Raw genomic sequence first — 22,282 nt, forward strand, 5'->3', positions numbered from 1 at the left:
GCAACACCGAGGACATGACTGTGCCCCAGAGATACCCATGGGTGGACAACCGCTCTCCGCACCGGGACAGCCGTGTGTTACCTGTGCAGCGGCGGCACAGCTCTCAGCGTCCAGCCAGAGCCCCTTTCGCCCGGCGACCTCTCCTGGGGCTCCCGCCGTTCCCGACCCCACCAAACGCCCCGCAGGCCGCGGGCGGTGACACCTGCTCCAGCCGCCGCCGCGCTCTCGCAGCCCATTGGCCCCGGCGTGGTCAGCTGGTGGCGCGGGGCGCGGCGGCAACAGCAGCGGCGGCCGGGCCCTGTGCCCGCCGGCCCGACCCTGTGCCCGCCGGCCTTCCGGGGAGGTGCCGCGGAGGCAGATGCGCGGCAGCGTTTCCCAGTACACTGTTTAAAGTACGTGATTGCTGATGCAGCGTATTTTTTCGCTTGGAAGTGCGGGCAACCAGGTTCTGCAAATAACTTGCTGCCCGTGCTCACAATCGCACTCGCGCCGTCCTTGGGCAGCCCCGGCCCCGCACCGACCAGCCCCCGGGGCACGCACCGCCGCCGCCGGAGCGGCACGGCAGGACCGGCGTGCGCGGCGGCGGCGATGGGAGCGGGAGGGCATGCCCCTCCGCTCCCTGGGGAACGGCACGGCCTCTTCCCGCCCTCTCTGCCCGCGGAGCTGCGGCTCGGGGGCGCGCCGAGCCCGCCATCCAGGTTGCTGCCAGCAGCGCCAGCACCGCCGCCGCCATCCACCGAGCCCTCCAACCCCACCTGCCCACGCCGCTGCCACCCGCCGCCGCACAGCGCGGCCGCTCCGCCCCGCCCCGGCCGGGGCCGAACGCGGCGCGGGGAGGCTCGGAGTCCCGCCCGCACGGGCGCGCACACAGACACACAGACACACAGACACACACACACACACACACACACACACACACACACACACACACGGAAGTGCACCCCGAGCTGGCCCGCCGCCCGTCGCCGCCGAGGCCGCCCCGGCACAGCGTGCAACATGGCGCTGGTACCCTGCCAGGTGCTGCGCGCCGCCATCCTCCTGTCCTATTGCTCCATCCTGTGCAATTACAAGGCCATTGACATGCCCGCGCATCAGACCTATGGAGGCAGCTGGAAATTTCTGACCTTCATAGACCTGGTAAGTGCCCCCGGCGCCCGTGGCCCTGCCCCCTCCCTCAGGCTGCCCGTGGAAAGGCCGCGGCCCCGCGGGGGAGCCCCCGGCGACGGCGGCCGCGCTCGACGGCAGCGCCATGAGGTGACCTTAAAGCGGGGACGGCGACATGTTGTGACGCCGGGGCCGGCCGTGAGAGGAGCCAGCCGGACCCCGCGGCGGCGGAGCCGGGCGGTTCGAACGGAGGAAGACACGGACAAAGCCGAAGGGCTGCGGCCTGTAAGCGGCCGTGAGGATGGCGCGTCTGACGCCCCGTCAGTGGTGATGCTGCCTTTCGCCTTTTTAAATGGCTGACAGTAAACACGAGAACCTGCTGGTCCCAGCGTTAGGCGCCTGTGTGCTGTCAGGATAGAAAACGTCTTGCTCCCTTTGGCCTGTCCGAGGAATCCAGCCCCGGCAGGTGAAAGTGCATGAGAGTGACACAAAAAAAACTTGCCAGATCCAGCTAGTTTTGATTGCAAATCATAAAAGAGCTTGTGAAACTTTCCTTTATAAGGGCCCAGAGCTAGAACAGTCACGAGTATGCAGGCCTGCTAGAAAACACCAGGTGCTGGCCGGGGGCTGTTTTTGCTCTGAGCTTCCCTGCCTTGCTGCCTTCACAGTAGTGTTTCCCTAGTGCAGGTGGGAGGAGAGAGGGAATGGGAGGAGAAACTTGGGTTTTGTTTTAGAAATGTGATAGCAAACTTACACCTAGTACCTAGGCCAAAATAGTTTGTGTTTGGGGGTTTTTGTTTGTTTGTTTGTTTTTTCCTTTGGATCCACGGTGTAAATAGGTGAGAAATTTTGCAGTTCCTGCTGAGTTACAGAAAACTCCCAAAACGCAAGTGTTTTTCTGCTTGCCGGTGATAAGACCTCTCTCAGGACCTTGCTGTAGATTCACAAGTATGGCTGCTGCTACCTCTGCACTTCATATCCAGTCAGTAGGTTGAGCTTGTGAGTTTGGAAATGAAACTCACACACTGTTAACCTGATAGATTAAGCGTGTGTATTTCAGGGTCAGGATTAAGCTAAGGTTCACTGAGGTCCATATTTCATTTGGAGAGAAGCACCACTTGCCGTATTTTGCATTTAGATGGTATAAATTTTGTGTTGGGTGTCAAAAATTTACTGGGTCTCTGAGGACCCACAGCCATACCTAGAGCTTTTACTGTGGTTGTAAATGGGCATCTTATGGGCTCATATTTTTCTTTCTTTTGGGCTGCTGAACTGCACTGTCAGTAATATTAACTGATAGAAGTTAGCGTTAAGTCTCAGTAAGTTAATGGGGAACTGTTGACTTTAGTGCCAGTTGAATTAGAGGTAAACCAACTAAAGCTAAAAGCCAAGGATCTTGCCTCTGAGTCTCCTTCCCCCTTTTCTCTGTTCTCCTAGCCCTAACAGTTTCTTGAGGATTAGGTGAACTAATGCTGTCATACAGTGAAAATAACATTTCACAATACATGATATTAATAATTTCCCCCAAATAACAGCCTGCTGTCTGTGGCAAGTTCATGTGGACTCTCCCATGAAAGCATGCACATGGTTCAGGCTACTTCTGTCATGGCCCAAAAGGTCAAAGTAAATACGTAGTGCTTTCCAAAATGTCTAGAAGAATTATCAACTGCGGCTAGTCATTTCTGTCCTTTAGCTAATAGTTGTCATGTGTTTCTTAGTTAAGTCCAATAGTTGAGAAAAGGTTAGCAATTCCTTATAGTCTTCAGTGCTTCCAAATGACATGCAATTCAACTATTTGAATGCCTCAGTGACTAGCCAGCACATAGACCTCTCCCCTTGTTGACAGTATTAAGTCCAAATGGCTCTAGCAGCATCCTATCTAAGCAAATCTATCTTTCTAACTCCTGGGACAACTGGCAGACCTGAAGAAACAAAAACCGTTAGATTCCTGAGGAGGATACCACAAGGTGTGTTTGGAGGATGTTTGGCACATATCCAAAATGCTGTATGTTGACTACGGCTTGAAAAGCTCTTGCGTAAGTTTCAGTTTCCTCAACCATGTGCAGTGTTCCTGTGTCAGTCACATTCAAAGGCTGTCTAGACAAAATATCATCGATGCCAGAGTCTTGGCAGACGTGTGTTCTTGCTACAGATTGTACCTCCACAAGCAGAGATTTCATCTTTGACATCACAGAAGCACGTAGAAGTTATTTCTGTTTCCAAAAACTGCTACCAGTTTTTGAGAAAAATGAGTTTATCACTTGAATCGGAAAAGTGATTTTGATTTTTTTTTTTAATCTGTCCATCTGTAAAGGGACATTCCTTTCCAGTCATGCCATCAATAAATAAAATACAAGACACAGTAAAGTATTCTAAATGTATGCATTAATCTGAACAGTAGACAGAGAGCCTTCACACTGTTTGCAGAAGTTGAGCATGAAGAGGAAGTTGTTTAATACAAAGCTAAGAACTGTCATGTCCCTGTCCATCCATAATATTTTGGATGTTTATACCTAAGTAGGATTTTCTCAAATGACACTATCCATGCTTAGTCTCTCCTGTCCTTAAGAAAGAAAATAAGCGCAACTAATGACTTGTTTTCACTACTGTCATTCTGATGACTGACTGGGTTTTTTTTGCAGCTGCAAATGTGGTGGCAACATTCCCTAAAACACCCATGTCAATGGAATATTCTTCTGGTTTATGAAGCAAGGTACTGACAGTATGTTTTTCCATTACACTAGTGATGCTCCTCACTGTTGCTTGTAGCAATCATTTCTCCACTTCAGACTTTTTCTCTAGTATGTAGACGTGGTAGATACTTAACCTCCTTATGCAAAAGATGGTGAAGATATCTGCCTAGTGCTTGTGGCTTCCAAAGCACTTGAGAAAAGAGAGCAGTGTCCTTTTTGTCATTTGTAGAGTGGGAAACTGAGCTATGAAGAGGTAAAGAGTTGCTGCCAAGATCAGTCAGTGGGCCCAGCAGATCAAATTTTTTAATTGAACATTGAGGCTAGTTCAAAACTACATGATGTTGATTTCATTTAGCCTCACAATACAAACCAAGCCCTGAAGTTAGTTCCGGTGAAAAAGGCAAAGGACTGGATTCAGATACAATGTTTCAAGAGATGTGCTTGAAGTTTCTTGTATAGCTGCCTTTGTTAGACTCAGATTCACCATTTTGTGACTGCAACCTGTATGTCCACATGTGTCCACAATATACAATACAGAAATGTGTAATGTCCACAACCCGTAAATTAATTGTTGAGCCTCGTAGTTGAAAGTTAGGGTGAAATGATGCCAGTATAAAATGATTCTTTGTAACAAGTTTGTCAGCTATGCAAGTCTCTCAGAAATTTTCCCTCCTTGTACCACTCTTTGTTCAGTTCCGTAAGTACCTGAAGTAGCTGAATTAATGATAATAGTACTTGCATTGAAGATAACCAGGTCATTCTGCATACACTGCAATCCCACACCTGCCTGTATAGAAACACATTTGTTGAAGGATCTGTTGCACCAACTTGTCTAATATGGCAGGATCCTTGCTGTTGCAGGGGTTTTGTTCTTCAGTTTCTCTTGGCTCTCTTATTGTGAAAGAAGGCAAAATTAAATAGAATTTGTTTTCTGGAATAAAGTGGAGCCTGTGGGTGCTGAATGACAACCAATTCTACTTTTGTGCTTGGATGTGTGTGATAATTAGCAGAAAAGTAGTTTAGAGTTAAGTATCTGTTTCCTTAGTAAGTAGTGCACTGGTCTACATAGCTTCTAATTTTCATTGTGTGGTTTCTGTGAAAACCTTATTCCTCAAAGAAGCTAGAGTAAAACAAGATACTATTGCATATACCTATGCAGGCATTAACAAAATACTGTGAGTGTTATTTTTTTTAATCTTATGGTCTCTCATGGGCTGAACAGGGTAGTTATAGGGACAAAAAGCCAGGCTAGATTTTTGGAAGCAGTCTTAAGTGTTATGTTTTATGGTTATTATTAATGGTCCTATTTTGAATAACAGAATGTTAATGTCGGTATTCATATTACTTGATTCAGGGCAGCCAAAGTTAGAGAGGAGTTCATTTAGCTCATACATAAATCTGTCTGACCTTATACTTTTTTTTATACCTTTGAAAGAAATAGCAGGAGGTCTGTGTATGGACTTTTACATATTGTCTGGCAGATTGAGTTCTACAAAAAACAGGTATAAGCTGTGTTTGCAGCACATTTTTTGCTAGTACATGTTGTCTTTGTTTTGCAGAAAATGCCATTATGTTTCATTTAAGTTTAAATAAATCATCAGAACTTAGTTTGTTTCTTATCTTTGGAAAATTTCAGAGGGGCATGTTAGCAATAGGACTAGAAACTAGAGTTGGTGATTTGTCAGTTACTTATTTAGTGTATTTAATTAGTTATTAAACTATATTAGATGCAGTTACTAGACAACAAAAACAAAGACAGCAGCTTAACAAAGCATGGCTAAAAATTACAGGTGATTTGTGCCCAATTTGTATTTAGTTATGCTGATAGGAAATCAGATGACTAGCAAATGTCAGAGGTCAGAACATTCAGAATTATGGAATCATAAACTGTGACATAACTGTGATATTGGAAGTTGAGCAAGTTTCATTGCTAACTGTACAAGTTAAACTCACCATAACACAGAAGACAAAAGTGAAAACACATTCCACACTCCATGCAATGTAACTATGACTCTTTTCCAGGATTTCCTTTAGTAAAACAAATTTCACCTTCTGCTTTCTTCTTTCATGATCTGTAAGTTACCCTAGTATTAAGGTGTTTTGTGGCTTTTGGGTGAAACGGTTACAGAAGTGTGAAATACTATTATGTATTATTTCCAGAGGAAATTCATCACCATGTCTACATATCTCTGTGTTCTTATTATAAAAGAGTATACAGTCAACAGTGTTGATCAGTTTCCAGAGAAAGTAAGGGATTGCTGTTTCGAGGAATAACAAGGTGAGGTTTCTTAATGATGCTTAATGTAATTGAGAGAAAAGGCAACAATATATGTAAAGGAACCTTTTAATAAGCGTGTGTTTTAGAGCTTTCTTTTTCCCTTTTGGGCTGTAAACATGTCAGAGAAACAGTTATGTATAGTGCTGTTGATGCAATAATAAAAATGTAATAGTATCACCATTTATGATTTGTAGACCTGTGTTTTCCATGTGTTTTGGTAGTGCTATTACAAATTGAGTGGAATTTGAGCACTACATTGAAGATTTCCATTTTCACATTGCATTAGCATGTATTTATTTTACAATTGGACTTAAATATGTTGAACATTTAATTTGGGAATTATTAGGAAATTTATGGCTGCCTTGAAATATTTGTGTTGGCAGTAGGGTTGGCAGGGAAAAGAGGAGAGTAGAAGTGAGGACAAATTGGGATCACTTACTATGATGATAGATTTAACTAATGTCAGTAGTACTATTTTATAACTTGGAGTATGTAAATGATAGGTAACAATGCCATATTTTAAACAAGTGTAAAGTCTGTAGGGTTTTGCCAGAAGAGTTTAAATGATGACAACTTCAAGAAGTTGGTTTAGTTGTCCTTTTGTTCCCCTTTGAAAAAGTACTATTTACATTGTATTACAGTTGAATTATTTTCTTTACAATGTTATTGTAGTGGTAAGGATAACTCCGATAATCTTATATGCCTCCATATGGCAAAAATGTTTAATATTTTAAACAATTAGTTTAAACAAGGACAACACATCTAATGTTCTATGTTAGTGTTCTAAGTTGAAGTAAAAGTTGGGGTTCTGAGCTGTCCTAATTTGTTGTGAATATAAACATATAACAAAATATTTAATTGATGTATTTTTGACCTTACAAGTATACTTGTGTTAATGAGGCTATATAAGCTTATTCAAGAAATACATTTTGAGAGATCAACCTTCTTAAGTTGTAGTAAAGATCTATATAACCTATCAAATAATATTCTTACATAATAATATAGAAAATTAGAACTTAGTGTTTTAATATAAATCAAATTCCACTTGAATTGGTGCAGTTACATCAACCCGAGGATATACAAAGACTTGCAGGGTAGAAGTCCAGGTGAGTAGTTAATTGTTGTGTCCTTAGGCTGAAAACAAAAAAGAAACTTGATCAGTCTGTCTTAAAATGCGGAAATAGTCACATGATCAAGATATTTTATTATGGGCATGAAAGAAAATTCAAATGTGCAACTATGCCACTGTACAACAAAATATGAAGTTGTTTAAACCTATAAACAGAAAAAAAACTTCATGAAATTACAAAACCCTGACATTGCACAGAAGTTTGCGGATTTGAACAAAGTAAAATCACCATAAAATGTAGTAAAACAAAATGGAAAAAATAGGCAATTGTGCAGTGTATTAAAGTGATATAATGTAGATTCATTACAATGACCTATGCTGAGTGTGTATTTACCTGAACAAAACAACAAAAAAAATATCTCCGATTCCTTCCATTACATGCTGTTTTCTTTACGTATTTAATAATTGGAGTCATCAATGCCTGCCTATCCTAATGCAATATTTATGAAACATTTTTCTAATTGCACTACTTTAATATAGACTCTGATGATGGGAGGAGCTCAGCATGGGTGGAGAATTTCTTGTCATTTGGAGTTTTAATTCCTAAGGCAACTCCAGTCAATAAATGCTAAAAAGATCAATACCAGTGACAGGTTTGTATGCCTTCTGCAGAATTACAGAGTGAAACAAATATGTGTGTGATAAGTTTCCATTGAACATTTCTATATTTGATTAAAAAGTGATATGATTGCTCACAGTACCTATATGGAAAATGTCAGATTCCTCTCAATGTAGGTTTTCTTTTAAGTATCTGAATCTGAGGCCTGGTCTTCTCACCTTGCATGTCCAGGTATATGTATGGCATATGAGGTAGAAACAAAATTAACAATGCCTTGGCTTATTTTGAAGGCCAAAGTGAAGCACAGACTCCTTGTTCACTCTTTGCATGGGTGAATATGAAAATCTTTCTTCCTTCTAATGAAAGCTTTTTCAAATTTTGCCTTATTTGCCTGCATTTATTTGAATAACTACGTTTTCCCCATACCATATTTTCCAAAGCTCTGAATTTGTTATTAGTCTTCAAAGCTTTACAGCCTACTATTCTTACTGTGTATGATGCAAGATTTTTTCAACTTGACATAGTTAAATTTGCTACCACTGAAAAAGCTGTATTTAACTTTAGCGGATGGAAAATCAACTGGAGTCTGAAGAAAAAGCGAAATCAGTTGGAAGCTGAAGTAAAACTTCTAGCCTCTTTGAAGGGCAAGAAACTAAAGTAAATTAAAATTTATGAACGTGTTTTGGTAAGATTTAAAAACAAGTCCCTCTCTCAATTAGAACTGTGATTAAACATTTAGAGGATTTTCATCAGCGTTTTGCCAGTTACCTCCGGATATTTTGCATTCTCTTGGCATATAGTTGGTGTTGCTTGTTGGGGTGTTTTGCAATATTCTTCAAAACTTGGAGATTCTGTTGGCTGGAAACAGGTTAAGCTCATGTGAAATGCCAGGAGAAAATCAGAACCTGATTTTCATTCATATGTAGCTTCCTGGCAACTTAGGTAAGTTCGTGAGATTTTTCCCTCAAGAGTTTGAAAGCAACATTTGAATGCTTCTGGTTGCATTCCCTGAACATCTTGTCTTGCCACTGCTCTTGCAAGCATCCTGTTTGCAGTAGGATTTCCAAACAAATACTTGCCAAAGGGTGCAATTATATAATAATTTCCACTTAGATCTGTGTGCAGCTGACACAGCTCAGGTATTTTTGCGGCAGTTGGCTGTCAGCTTAGTTTTTTCAGAGTGCTTGAGGACTGTCTACAGTATAGCTTTGAACTAGTACAGCTGGATTTTTGCTACGTGAATATTCAGTGTCCTAGTAAACATAAACTAGAGCAGAATGTGCAGAAGCACAGAATGTCAAATCTTTTGCTAATTCCTTGCTAACTTGTAAAGCAAAGCACAAGGGGTGGTGGGTTTCTGAATGATTTAATTTAAAAGAAACAATTTAAGAGCATGAATCTTACCTTTACAAATGCTGCTAGACATCTCAGGCTGTTTGAGTTGGTTGTGCAGGGACTTAGCAGAGAATTTCAGTTTTACTCTGTTAGGAGTGGATTGGCTCATTTTTGGTTTTGGACAATGCTGTCTGTATTTGTAAATTTTTTAAAATCTAGTTCTTGGTGTACCTGTGGGTAAATTTCCTTCCCCCCTCTCCATTTGCATATATTTTATTGGGTGTCTTAAAGCCTTCTGGCAGCACATAGGTAACAAATTATTAATTATTATTATTGCTAGTATTATTAGAATTCAGTAGGAGTGGGGGTTCCACATGCAGAGCACAGGTGGCATATGTTCCTAAATGTACTTGATCAGATGCAAAAGGAAGAAAAAGAAACTGCTGACTTTAAATGCTGCTATGTAAATTGATAAAATGCATGACTGCAAAAGGAATGCTTTCTCTGTGAGATGCTTAACAAGCTTACGACTGAAGCTGTGGGAGCATTTCATACAGCTGATGTTAAGGCTGGCATCTCTGCATGATCCTGAGGGGCTGCAGTAGGATCCTTGACCCTAGAGAAGATGCAGGTTGTTATGGCCAGTGCTTCTGCAGGCTCAGGTCTCTGAAGGATGCAAGTAGAGAAGGTGAGAGAGCAAAGCAAGATCCAACAGAAGACAACACTTGGTAGCTGGGATGTGTAGGTGAGAGAATGTACCATGCTGATCAGCCTTGTGTTGTGACAAACTGGTATTTAGATATTTGTCTGCCAGGTATGAGGAGGGAAAAAAAGGGGTGGAGATATAGAATGGCTCGGGCTTCTTGGCTAAAACAGCATGCATTTGCTCCCTCAGATTTCCCCCCTTTCCTTGTCTTCATCCACATTTCTTCCTCCCCCACACCCACACAATCTCCCCACACAGCTCCCTTCCACGCTGGTGGCACGGCACCACTTCCCTGCACATAACTTGTTTGTCATAGCACAATTCTGCTCAGCGGAGGGAGCTTGCAAAACTTGGGCCTTAGTTAGAAGCCATATGCACTGACAGTTGCAGAGGTCCCCATTTGCTGTTCACTTAAGCTTACAAACAAATTGAAACTCCATGCTGTGAAAACCTTCTCGGCCTGAGTTTACTTGTTATAGCTGTGTTCCAAGAGCTGTGAATTTGAGTGTGTGTTAGACACAGTTATCTGCATTCCTGTAGGTCCAAGGAAGTGAGTCCTTGGAATGTGTAAGCTGTGAAGGAAACCTCTGCTCTGTGTACCTGCCACATAGTACTTTTAAACTGGATGTTGAGGAGGCTGAAAGCAATTTAGGGTGTTTGGAGATGGATATGCACCTTTGTGGATGTTTGACGTAACGCTTATCTACTTATGCTGCATGTAACTTGAAAATATCAAACTGTTCATAAAAGCTCCCCTGTTCTGTAGTCTCTCCATACACTGTGCACACCTAAGAGTAAATTGGCCTGCTAGTACTGAAGTCAGTTTAGGTGACCCATTAATGAAGCATGGTTAGAAGATTACAGTGGTTTGAGGTACCAGACGCTGTTAAGTCTTTGAGTGTCAAAGAACTCTAGCTAACAAGAGAGAGCAGACAGGTCAGCTGTCTCATGACCTACCATGGCTAGAAAGGGATATTGCTGAATTTATTCAGAAGCTAATGATTGTTTCTAATTCTAACATACGTTTATAGAAGATTAGTATTCAAATCTTATAGTCTTAATGCCAGTATAATTTCAGAAGGTAAACACCTCTGAATTTCCAGAGATTTTATTGTGTACTATTAAGACTAATGGCATTTCAGGCTAAATTTTATTTTATTTTTCTCATGGTTTAGGGCAGAAGCTACTAAAATGATATTGCCAAAATAATTCAAAGATGCTTTGTTCCCCATTAATTATAAGGCCAAGTTAAAATTTTGAGATGTATTTTATGGAGATTATTTTAGAAAATGGTGGAGGGGCCTCCTGTTACTTTGAGGATTTGAGCCAGTACGATCTGAACTTCTTGATTTTAAAATTCAATGTACAACATATAGGCAAAATGTGAATGTCTATGAGGATGTGGAAGGGATGATTCTGTTCATCTGCTGCTTTTCTGTTAATGAAAGTACTCCCAATTTGCCCTGATCCATTCATGCCCCTTATCACGTAGTCAGGCTCCTCAGTTACAGGCTGCTGTTAGCTATCACTATGTTTTCCGCCCTTTTTTACTTACAGGAACCTGCCTGTGCAACATCTGTTTCCCCATTCCTTCTAATCTCTTCTTAACCAGCACAGTCTCCATGATCTTGCAGCTCTGTACCCCAGTTTCAGTTGCACACCTAGTCCTCTTCCCAAAGCTTTTTTCTGTTTTCCTGTGTTTTCCTGTCTATTGCTGCTTTTAATATTCTCCCCGCACTCCTTATACTGTTTTCCCACTGTTCATTCACACATCCCGTCTTTTCTCCAAGTGCATTCACTGTCTTATGTTGTCTTCTGCATCCTCACCCTGTGCTTCTCAAATACCTGACAAGAAGAACACAGTGTCATTCTCTTGTATTTTTAAAGCACCCTGTGTAGACCCAAACCAAATAAAAATCAGTCACTTCCATCAGAAAAGCTTGATTTTGGTGTAGTGATAGCCTTAAAGAAACCGGTTTTGAAATGTTGTTACATAAGACTCTTTGCTTTCTGTTTTTGAACAAGTTTTTAAGCATCCTGGTTACAGGAAAAAACTCCCCTAAGTGTGAAGCATAATGGATCAAGATCTTAATGTTTATTATGGTGTTAAAATCTTGTCACTTTTTGGTAGTCTGCCATTCAATTTTTATGATAAATTTTCCAATTAAGAAGTAGGTTCTTGATAGAAATTGTTAGGTTGAAAAATCAAAATAATGTATGGAATCAGCAATCAGTATTCAGACATTTTACCTCTTTTTTTTTTTCTCTTTTTTTTGGTAATTTATATATTTTAAATGAGATGCTAAAATGATTTAAATTATCTTTTATATTTCCTAATAAGGAAACTTACAATAGTCATTGTGAGGTTTGAAATCTGCTTTATTTAGTGAGATGAAGAAAAAATGTTTTTAAACATTACGTAGCTCATCTGCTATTACTGTGGTTAATAGAATAAAGTATCTTTTAATGTGTACATGTATGTGTGGGTGGATTGGTAGTGCATGCAGACATACCTGTTGCAATTTAGAAGGGAAACAGATACAAATTTCACAGTGGGGATTTTCTGCTCGTACCCACATGGAAGCATAGTCATTCTTGTCAGGGGTTGCCAAATATAGTAGACTGAAAGACATGGGCCTGCCATGGCTCCCTGCCCACATGCCCAACCAGGGCTGAGCATGTGCCCAGTAGGCACACATGAAAACAGAAGGGTAAAATCAGGTCGCTAAAATGTAAGGCTATAAAGAAGATGGAGACTCCCTTTTTACAAGGGTTCACATGGAAAATATAAGGGGCAATGGGAACAAGTTACTCCTGGGGAGATTCTAGCTGGGCACAAGAGGGAAATTTTTCACAGTGAGGACAACCAGCCATTGAAATTATTTACCCAGGGAAGTCGTGGATTTCCCAATATTGGCCACTTTTAAGATTCATCTGGACAGGGTGCTGGGCCAGCTTCTTTAGACTGTTCCTTTGTCAAGAAAGGTTGGATCGGATGATCCTTGAGGCCCCTTCTAACCTCGTATTCTATGATTCTGTGAAATAAAATTCTGACTGGACTGAATGATTTACATTCAAGAATGTCTTTTAAGATGTGTCAGCCAAATAGTCAAATGGTGGCTGGAAGAAGGAGCATTCAACATCTGCCCCCGCTAGGGTCTGTAGCCTGCCTGGGTAGCCTTCCCGTGCAGCACAGGGGTGGGTTGCCGACTGCGGGCGGTGTTTTGATGGGAGCATGTCGGTCTCAATGCCACTTTTTGCAGAGAGTCTGGCCCTGACATGGGGTTTGATCTGTGTAGCATGTTGTTGGAACCAGTGCTCACAACTGCCTTGTCGTAAATTGTCACATAAGGTCTGTGGATCTTGCAAGGGTCTTGATGTACAGAGGTATTTTGGTATTACTCCTGGCAGCTAACAGCAAGGTGTTCTTTCTGTGTTATTTACATTTGTTCTGCTTAGTTTGCACAGGAGTTGAGGTCAGACTTCCAGTTCTGGGTGATACTCAGCATCTGCACGATGCTGCATGTGAGATAGAAATATGAGAGTTTTCAGCACCTTACAAGATAAAACCCAAAAGTAGTGAAGGTGGTGGTGTGGGTTTTTTCCTTTCTTTTTAAATGTCTCTTCTGGTGTGACTGTAAGTGTAGAAATTATCGATTTGTTCCACATTCATGGTTTCGGTGCAGTTGGACTGACCCAGTGAAAACAAAACACTTGATTGTCTTCATTAAGATACTTAGACAAAATTACATTACTAAGGAATCAGCCTTTGCAGTGATAAATTGCTATTCAGAAATATTTTGCCAGCTGTATTATTTGAAAACTTGTTTTATTTTCCTTTAGCAAGGGCAAGACCAATGTCATGAGAGCAACATAATACTGAAAGTTGCAACATACTCATAAATGTTATCTGTATTTCATAAGAATTGTACCTTTGCAATGTGAGATACTGAAAGCAAACCTGAACTTGAAATATGGCAGTGAAAGGAGGGGATGTGCTAACAAGTAAAATCCAGAAAATAAGTGTTTAATCTCTTTAAAAAAATTAATTAGATACATCCTGATTGCAGGGATTAATAAGTATTTTGAAGAAGTAACCAGATAATAGTAATATGGTACAAGCAATGTCAAATTTTGGCCAAGAGGGAACTCTTAGACCTGCTATTTTGCCTGTATTGGGTCTTGTGCTCAATGAATGTGACTAAGCAATGTCTGCCATACAAGGAAGTGCAGTGAGGGAGGGAAACCTGTTTTATGAGATGCTTATTCGCGTGGTGTGCCTGTATTTCAGTGGTTTATTTTCGAACAAGGTGTCTTTGGCTGAGTTGTGGTGCAGTCAGCTGTGAGCCCTTGTTCTGAATCAGTCCAGTGTCTTATATACCTTTCAGGATGCTGGCCTTGAGTGTATATATCTTGTGTGAGAGAAGATGTATCCTTGATATTCCGAATTCCATAGAGAAAACTGACCTTTCTAAAGAACTCTTTTAAAGCCAGGTAGATGGGTTTTCAGCACTATGAATCAGACCTGGAACAGTCCCATCTTTTATTAATATAATGTCTCCTGATTTACTGCAGGAAGCCACTGAAATGATTAAGTGTACCAGCAGTCTGCATAAAATGCTTGGGTGACCTTCAAAGCACTATGACAAATATCGAAGAAAAATTTTAAAACATCTATGATCAGCTTAAGGAAAATTAAGGCCATATCTCAGTTTGTTGGAAATGCTGTTAAAGTAGGAAGACAGGTCATGGCTGCAGAGTAGCAGAAGATCTAGGCCACATCTCTTTCCATAGGACCTGTAATGAATGTGTGCTCTGGGCAGAAGGTACCTTTCCCTGGAGTTTTCTTTGCAGTTTTTCTCCTTGGTGGTCCTCCCAAAAGAAGACATAGGTAAATAGTATGAACAGCTGAAGAGTGCCTATTCCAAATAGCCAATCTTGTCCATTCTCTTTATGGATACTTATTTTTGTACTATCTATCTCCTTCATTCTTAATCTTCCAAGAAAGAAGCAATGCACACGTAGATGAAGATACTCTGTTTTTTCTTTAGGACTAAATTAATAAATCCTGGTAGCAACCATCTTACTAAGAGTAAAATCACTTTGTAGTGCCACTGCTTCTTTTATTATAAGATCTCGGAGAACTTAGGAAATATTAACTAACTACGCCTCACAACATCTTGCTGCAGAGAGGCATGATTTAAACTAAATTCAGGATGCAAGACACTAAAATTGGCTGGGCATCTAGTCATTAAAATCCTTCAGAAATTCTTGGTTGTATAATCTACATGTTAAAACATCATTAATCTCAGGTGGCCCAGGAGGTGGTTTGTGGGACAGCCGCTGCATTAGATTACTCCTAGTCAGCAGGGTGGGGTGGGGCTGGAGTTGAGACTGGCTGCTCAAGCAGCACTGTCTGGGTAATCAAGTATCACCTCCAGTTTGCCCCATCTCACCTGGTGACTCACTTGCTGCTACTGCTGTGTGCAAAGAGGTGGGAAGTGTGTGGACATTGCCATCAGGTGTGAATGAAGGCATGTCCTACCTCTTGGTGGAGCAGCAGCAACCTGGCTCCCCCGGCTCTTGTTTTGGCCCCACCTTCTTCTGCTTTCCAAGATAAAAGCCCTGTCCTTGTTTGGCTTCAGCTGTTCCTAGGGTTGCAACAGACACTGTTCTTACCTCATGCCTCCTCAGCTACTGCAGAGCAAGAGGTGGAGAGAGGCAGGGTGCTTGTTTGCATGTGGTTGTAGGAAGGTGTGTTTGATGGTATAGGAAGAATGAGCTGAGTCCAGGCTGCTGATGAGTGAGAATGGAAGAGACACAGCTATTTAAATGTTAGAATGTACGCTGCTGCTGCCATGGGTGCAGAGTGGGTGGTTGCTGCAGCAGGAAGGGATGACCTTCAGGAGAAAAAGAGGAGGCCCTAGACTGGAGATCTGTCCTTTGTGTAGGGGCATCCTCAAAGTCTGCAGCAGCTGTGGGGATTATTGCCATATTTATGGACAGAAGGAGGTGTACCTGCACTGTGTAGCACATGCAGGATAAAAGAAGAATTTCTGGGAAATGTTGAACCTGCTGGGTGTATACTGTGAAGTTAATCCCTGTGTGAGCAGTAGATGTTTATCCAGAAGCACCAGGCATTCAGCAGCCTGGACAAGTACCACAAATCCTTACATGCTGCCTAAAGAATGTTTCTAGGTAGAAAGAGGGGAAAAATGAATGTAGGGTAGCTCTAACCTATGTAGGTTAGGATGGGGGCTTCCACCCACGTGACCTACTTGCGGAACAGCTTCTTTTCTGAAATAAACAGCATGGTACGGTCCATGCCTGTTTGAGTAGGATGTGTATTTCTGTTGGCTGGGAGAAAGGAAGGTACAGTTGTCAAGCCCAGATGGAGGCTTTGAAATATGCATGATAGTGGCAGCTGTGTGTGGGAAGAAGGACTTGAAGTGTGTTGAGGAGGAGGAGGCGGCTTGTTTACTGTGCTACTGTCTTCATGGAGCTGTGGAGCTGAATGGAGAGCGAAATGAGGAATGCGTTTTGTGTCCATAGATTATTGCTTCACAGTCTTTTTCTCCAATGTTAATTACTTGTTTGAAAATTTGTAATGGATCAGTGAGTTGCAGCGGAGGAGACTGCAAAGAATTATTGTCAGTATTTGGTCAGTCTCACTCCCTCATGGATTGACGCCCTGTTTTCCTGAGCTGGGCCCTTCTGCTCAAAAGGTCCTTCTTGTAAGCTGAGCGGAGGCGGCTGTGTGCATGCTTTGGAGAGGACTGTGTCCTTCTGGCAGTCTTCCTGATCTCGAGTTTTCTGTGTGCCATTATTGATCAGTGCATTTTGCAGTCTATGGTTATGTGAGCCCTGAAGCCGGCGTAGCAGCTGCGTTTGTGTGTCCTATGTGGTTGCTGCAGGCAGGACTCAGTCGAGGGGGCCTCATGTGCCGCTCATCCTCTTCTTCCCGTGGGACATGGGGGCAGCTGTGGGCAGGTTGGTGAGGCCTCACAGCCCGGCCATGCCTGCGAGCAGCCTGCCCGCCGCTCCCTACCTGTGAACACAGCCTGCGGTGCCCCCGCTGGGGCAGCCTGGGAGGAAGTCCAGCTCGCATCACTGTGGAGTGCATCACCTTCTTTCAGGAACAAAGGCAATGGTAACCATAGCCCAAAGGTTTTGAGATACATAAGAGAGAGTATCTATATATTTACTTATGATTATGTGTACAAGAAAGGAGGAGGTGCGATGTACAACACAAAGTATTGTGTTCATGAGGTGAAGTAGAACGTGTGTCAGGTTAGTTCATGAACTCTTTTGGGTTTTATGTCTTTTTAGATTTATGTTTCATGTTTACTGTTTTCAGTCATCTCATTAATCAGCACTTTTCTGTGGGGAGAATAAAGGTTTATGGTTTATTCTTTCTCTCACCAGAATGTTCTCCAAACATGTTTTACAATGAGTACATTTTTCACATTCCCATCTCAGAGCATGAAATTAATCTTTTCTGAATAATCCCTTAGTATCTCGTTCAGCTATGTGGCCTAAAAATATCTTTGACTTAATTAAGGGAAACAGGTCTAAAAAGAAAGTTTGAAGTTGTAATGTTTTCTATTAGAAGAATATGAAAAAGGCAAGAGTGAACCCTAATAACAAACTTCTAGAGACAGTTTTGGTGTCAGCTGTTTTACTCTGCGCTACTGCTTGATTTGTCCTGTGCTGGAGCCAGCCCTTGAAGACTACCTTTGCTCTTTATGCTTCAGATAAGGTTGTGAATCTGCTTCCGCAGAGTGCTGGTTAAATGTAGTAGATGGCTTCCAGATACACCTAATTTTGAGAGTAGCTGCCATTTTAGTCTCTAATCATATGGCAACAACTTCCAAAATGCTATCATTTGAAAATCTACATCCTAAGTGATTTATCTGATTTGAGCTTTAAGCTTACACCAATCAGACCTGTTTCCATTATGAACATCCTTCTTCTCCTCTTCATTTTCTGGCAGGTCTGTGAACAAACCATGCTTTGGACCTTTTCCATTCACCAAGTATGTCCAAGTATTTTTATAAAGAACCACAGTGACAAAAGGAAGCAGTGTTGATACTCAGGCTTAATCTGACTTTTCCACAGCTTTATTTGTATCTCACCTCAACTGTGAGACAGGACGATGTACAGAGCTGAAGTTAGCGGTCATCAAATGTTTAATATGGCCAGTTCCCAGGAAATCAAAAAAAACTATAAAAGCCAGTTTTCCTGAAGTCATAAAAGGAACTGAACTGATCAAAGTATAGAACCATCAAAAAGGGAAATTTACAAGTGTTTGTTTCTATGTTGGACAAACACAACATCTTTACAACATTTCAAACAGAAGATGTTGCTGCAAATGGGGTGTGAAAAAATTATCTACTTAATTAGTAGTAAACAATCATGGCAGCAAAAGAATTTTGGGTGTTTATATTCTTGATTAATCATAGTCCAAATTTGCTTCTGACAGTTTTACTTGGAAAATTATGCTAGTTTAATTATTGTTCTACTCTCTTCCAAATGAGGATTTAGCTTTGTTAGTGCTTGAACTTTGCTGCGTTCTTCATCTAGTTTTAAGGCCTCTAGCTTGCAGCCTGTGTTGCCATTTACCTCTTAGTCTTATGAATGCACATCATTATCTTTTGATATTGCTAGGATCTTCATTTTGTATATAGATGAGATTGAAGGTTCAAGACATAGAAAATTAAACTAAGGTTGGATTAAGGCTTTCTTCCATGAAGTAGTTGCTAATTAGAAATACATGTTTAATCTGGTAAATAGACTAACTGAAGCATGGAGAAAACTCTTAAGCTTATAATGCAACTTTACTGCTCATTGCCAGGGTCTGTAACTGAAAATTATTTTCTTCTCCATGATAGACTTATCATATGGTTGTAGCCTTACCATCAGAAGGAAGATACAAGTGGTGTTTATTTAGAAATGTGTACATCTGTATTTAAGTACGACCTTTCAAAGATGTCTATAAGGGAAGGATGTATTCAAATCTTGAAGAATTTCTGCCACCTGTCTTTTCTCAGGGGCGAAAGGATTATTTATTGAGTTTCATTCAGTGAGGAGTTTTGACTGTCATCTTGTTCCAGAATGTCCTGAGTTTTAATATGTTATCACAGGAGAGTTAGTAAACTCTGTGGGCATAGTTTGTCTATAAAATGTGTTAATAAAATTAACTGTTGGTGCTTCACTGGATGATGTCATGAGGTATAATAAAATAAAATTTTTCAGTGCTTTGTACCTTGTGTTATGAATTGTAGTAGGCTTCTTTCCCAGTTTCTTTTGAAGTCCTAGCTATAAAAGTTAAAAGGTTGTGTAGGCTTGGCTTTAATACTTACTAGCTGTAATTTTTCTTCATAGTTTCTTCAAATAAGCCAGTAATACAATATTGTTTAACTGCCCTAGAGAATACTTCTCATCTTAATATGTAGTATATGAAGTTAGCATTCACAGGTCTATCAAGCATTCTGAACATCAAGGAGAAATTAAAAAACAGCACAACATCAACCTTATTTCACCTGTTGTAGCACATAATAATCAGTTTCCTGACCTATTTAGGCAGCAAATGGCAGTGAAATAACCAGCTACCTGTCTTTGCTTTTTCTGACCATCTGCTGAGAGATACATGCTTAAATGTGCACAAATAGCTTGTCTTCATTCTAAAAGGTGAGTTGAACCTAGCTAGTCTTTGCAGACCTTGCAATCACAGAATGATCTCCAGTTTTAGAAGCATGACACAATTTGGATGGGAGGGGATATTTTTGTTGTTTCTATATGAAGATATAGCAATCGGATGCTACTGAGTACATATTAGTTAGTGGCAGTCTATTTTATGGATTTAAGCTCAAATCTTCACTTGATCTGTGACCTCTGACTCTGCCTCCATCCCCCCAACTATAATAAGTAACAAATTTCAAGTCTTACCAGCAGGGAGGCGCTTGTACAAGACCAAGTACAATTGCTGCAATATCTGTGCACCAGTGTCCTCATGGGAAGTTTGAACCTATAACAACTCTAGTCTTCTAGTAAACTGTGAGAACACTTCAGAAGTGTTTAAGATTTCATGATCAACTGGAGTAATTCTAGAGGTATCTATGTTTTGCAAACAAGGAAAGAGATTTCACAGTTCTTGAAAAGGCTGAACGCTTTCCATTACATGAAGTCCCAGACTGGATGTAATCATAGGATCACTCAGGTTGGAGGGTAGACCAGGAGGTCATCTAGTCCAGCCACTTGCTCAGGTCATGTTCAACACTGACCTGGATTTCCTAGGACTTTGTCCACCCAAGTTCTGACTAGTGAGTTGAAAACCTGCCACCTTCAGCATGTTAATACTTGTACAGTTGCATATCTGTCTCTTTCTGTTGTATCATGGAACTGCTCGATCACATTGTCTGCTAAGGATCTCGCTAGTGATAGTTGTGTTTGCTGGATGCATGATAATGTAACACACTCATAATCTTTCATGCATCCTTATCCTGCACATTTTGTCAGGATGGACTACACATTTAGATTTTTCAGTAGTTCTTGTTGTTAAATCTAGCTGGAGCATGTGTTATTGAAGTTTTCAGGAGAAGCCACACTGCAGAACTACTGAAGGTAATGGTTAAGCGCCAGAGTTGGAGCGTGCTTCAGTATTAATTGCTTTTTTGACAATACTAGTCTTCTCTGCAGAAGCTGTTAGTTTAGTTCAGTAACCATTTCATTCACACATGAAGAGAAATCAATTCATTGAGAAATCAACTGGGAGTTAAAAAGTAGGAAAGCTGGTTTTCTTCCTCCTCACCTGCAAATAACTGAGTTGTGGGAGGATAATGTATACCACCTCTAAAATCTTGTAGGGCATGGTAAAAAGAAACAATAAGTCGGGTTTTACTTACTACAGAAAACATTTCATTTGTTCAGTATGTCAGATTTAAATACATAATGTGTTTTAAGCTTTTCTTTACATGTGCAGCACATTTAAAGTGAGTTCATTTATTTATTTAAAACAGTTCAAAATTCTGCTTTGTTTTGCCCCTTATGAGTCTGGATTACATACTAGAATATTACTGAGTCTTTTTTTCTGCCAGTGGTTGACTAGGTGTTTGCATTCAGTGTGATGATTTTGCAATACTAACATGGCAACAATGCCATAGGCCTCCTTTCTCCTCAGTTTTCTTCAGCAGGGACTTCATCCAAAAATGTGAAACTGTTCAGAATGTAGCAGTCTGCTTATTAAGTATATGTTGCCACAAAGAAATTACTTGTGTTTGTTCTGTCCAGCTACAGTAGCATTTTCTGTATTTTTTTCAAGCTGAATTTAAAGCTCTGGTTTTAGTTACAAAGCAGTAAATTGCTGTGGATTTGCCTGCGTTGCTCTTGGTTGCTCCTCTGTGCTATTATGCAACAGTGAGGTGAACAGATGTACTATTCTGCCCTCTTATGAAATGACCAGTGATAGGAAACATCTCAGCTGTGACTCTTACTCTTCTGTTTGATCTGAATAAATATGTTGACCTATAAGGAAAATCTCTATTATTAGTGCTTTGAAAAAGATTACTGTTAAGAAGAATAAAGACATTTAAAACAGGAAAGCACTCCATATAGTTTTTGAGGATTGAGATGGATTTTATTAAATATAGCCAGCAATCAGTTTGTCTCTGCTTCACAATTTTCTATTGGTTTAAAAAAAAAATCTAGCTTGATAGAAATATTACTGTATACAATCAATTTATGCTGTCATAGTCATGTAGAGTGATATCACTAAATAGACTGCTTTATGACAGGTGCATGTAAACCTACCGTTCTGTGTGGTGTTTAGAATCATATAAACAAGAAGTGAATGAGAAACAAGTAGATAATCTCTTTGATCCCTTATTAGTTTTCAGTTTCACTAAAAGATGGTGAAAGTCTGGTAATACCAGAGAGGTCTCCATGTGGAGCTGGCTCTCTTTCCATCTAGCAGCAAAGTCAATGCAAATTGTCTAAGTGCTATAAAATGAAGGCAGACCTAGAATGAAGTACATGTGTTCCTTTCAGCTTACTTTTCTTGAGTTGTTCAGAGAGGCAAGAGTCTTTGCATCTTCAGTCTGGAAAGCAGGAGTAGCAAAAAAAAATTTTAAAAAAGGTGGGAAAATGTCTGTAGAGAGACAATTATAATGCTGTAGTAATACAGCAGATTACTTCAGCTCAGAAAAAATAATCAATGGTATGATGGTTTACCTTTTAGTGCACAAGGTTGATAAACGCTTGGTTAAAATATGACCATTTCTGCTGTAGACTTTTTGCACTTGCTTTTAAATTGACTATGTATTGATGTGCTGACCTTACCCTGGCATTGATACAAATGTTGTAAACACACACATGTAATTCCTGAAGTTACAGTTTTATATTAATGAAAATACTATTGTAGTGTGATACTATGTCATAATAATTTTGCTTTTAAATGAAATGAATGTTCTGACTACATCCA

General features: G+C 40.8%; 1 protein-coding gene across 5 annotated transcripts in view; it reads left to right on the forward strand.

Annotated features, from left to right (window-relative positions):
- Positions 1-779: 779 nt before the first annotated feature.
- Positions 780-22,282, forward strand: part of AIG1 (androgen induced 1) — a 120,968-nt gene continuing 99,465 nt past the window's right edge. For 4 of the 5 annotated variants that reach the window (XR_013922000.1, XM_080342193.1, XM_080342194.1 and 1 more), the window contains exon 1: positions 780-1,137. Coding sequence is in view for 3 of the 5 variants with exons in the window: in XM_080342193.1 (XP_080198319.1) it covers positions 997-1,137 (141 nt within the window). In the remaining 2 variants the exon portion in view is untranslated. Of the gene's footprint in view, positions 1,138-3,761; positions 3,818-22,282 lie in introns of those variants that run through there. The other variant, XM_080342195.1, reaches the window with a different exon arrangement.

This window comes from Nesoenas mayeri (assembly GCF_963082525.1).
Source record: "Nesoenas mayeri genome assembly, chromosome: 3".
Taxonomy (NCBI): domain Eukaryota; kingdom Metazoa; phylum Chordata; class Aves; order Columbiformes; family Columbidae; genus Nesoenas; species Nesoenas mayeri.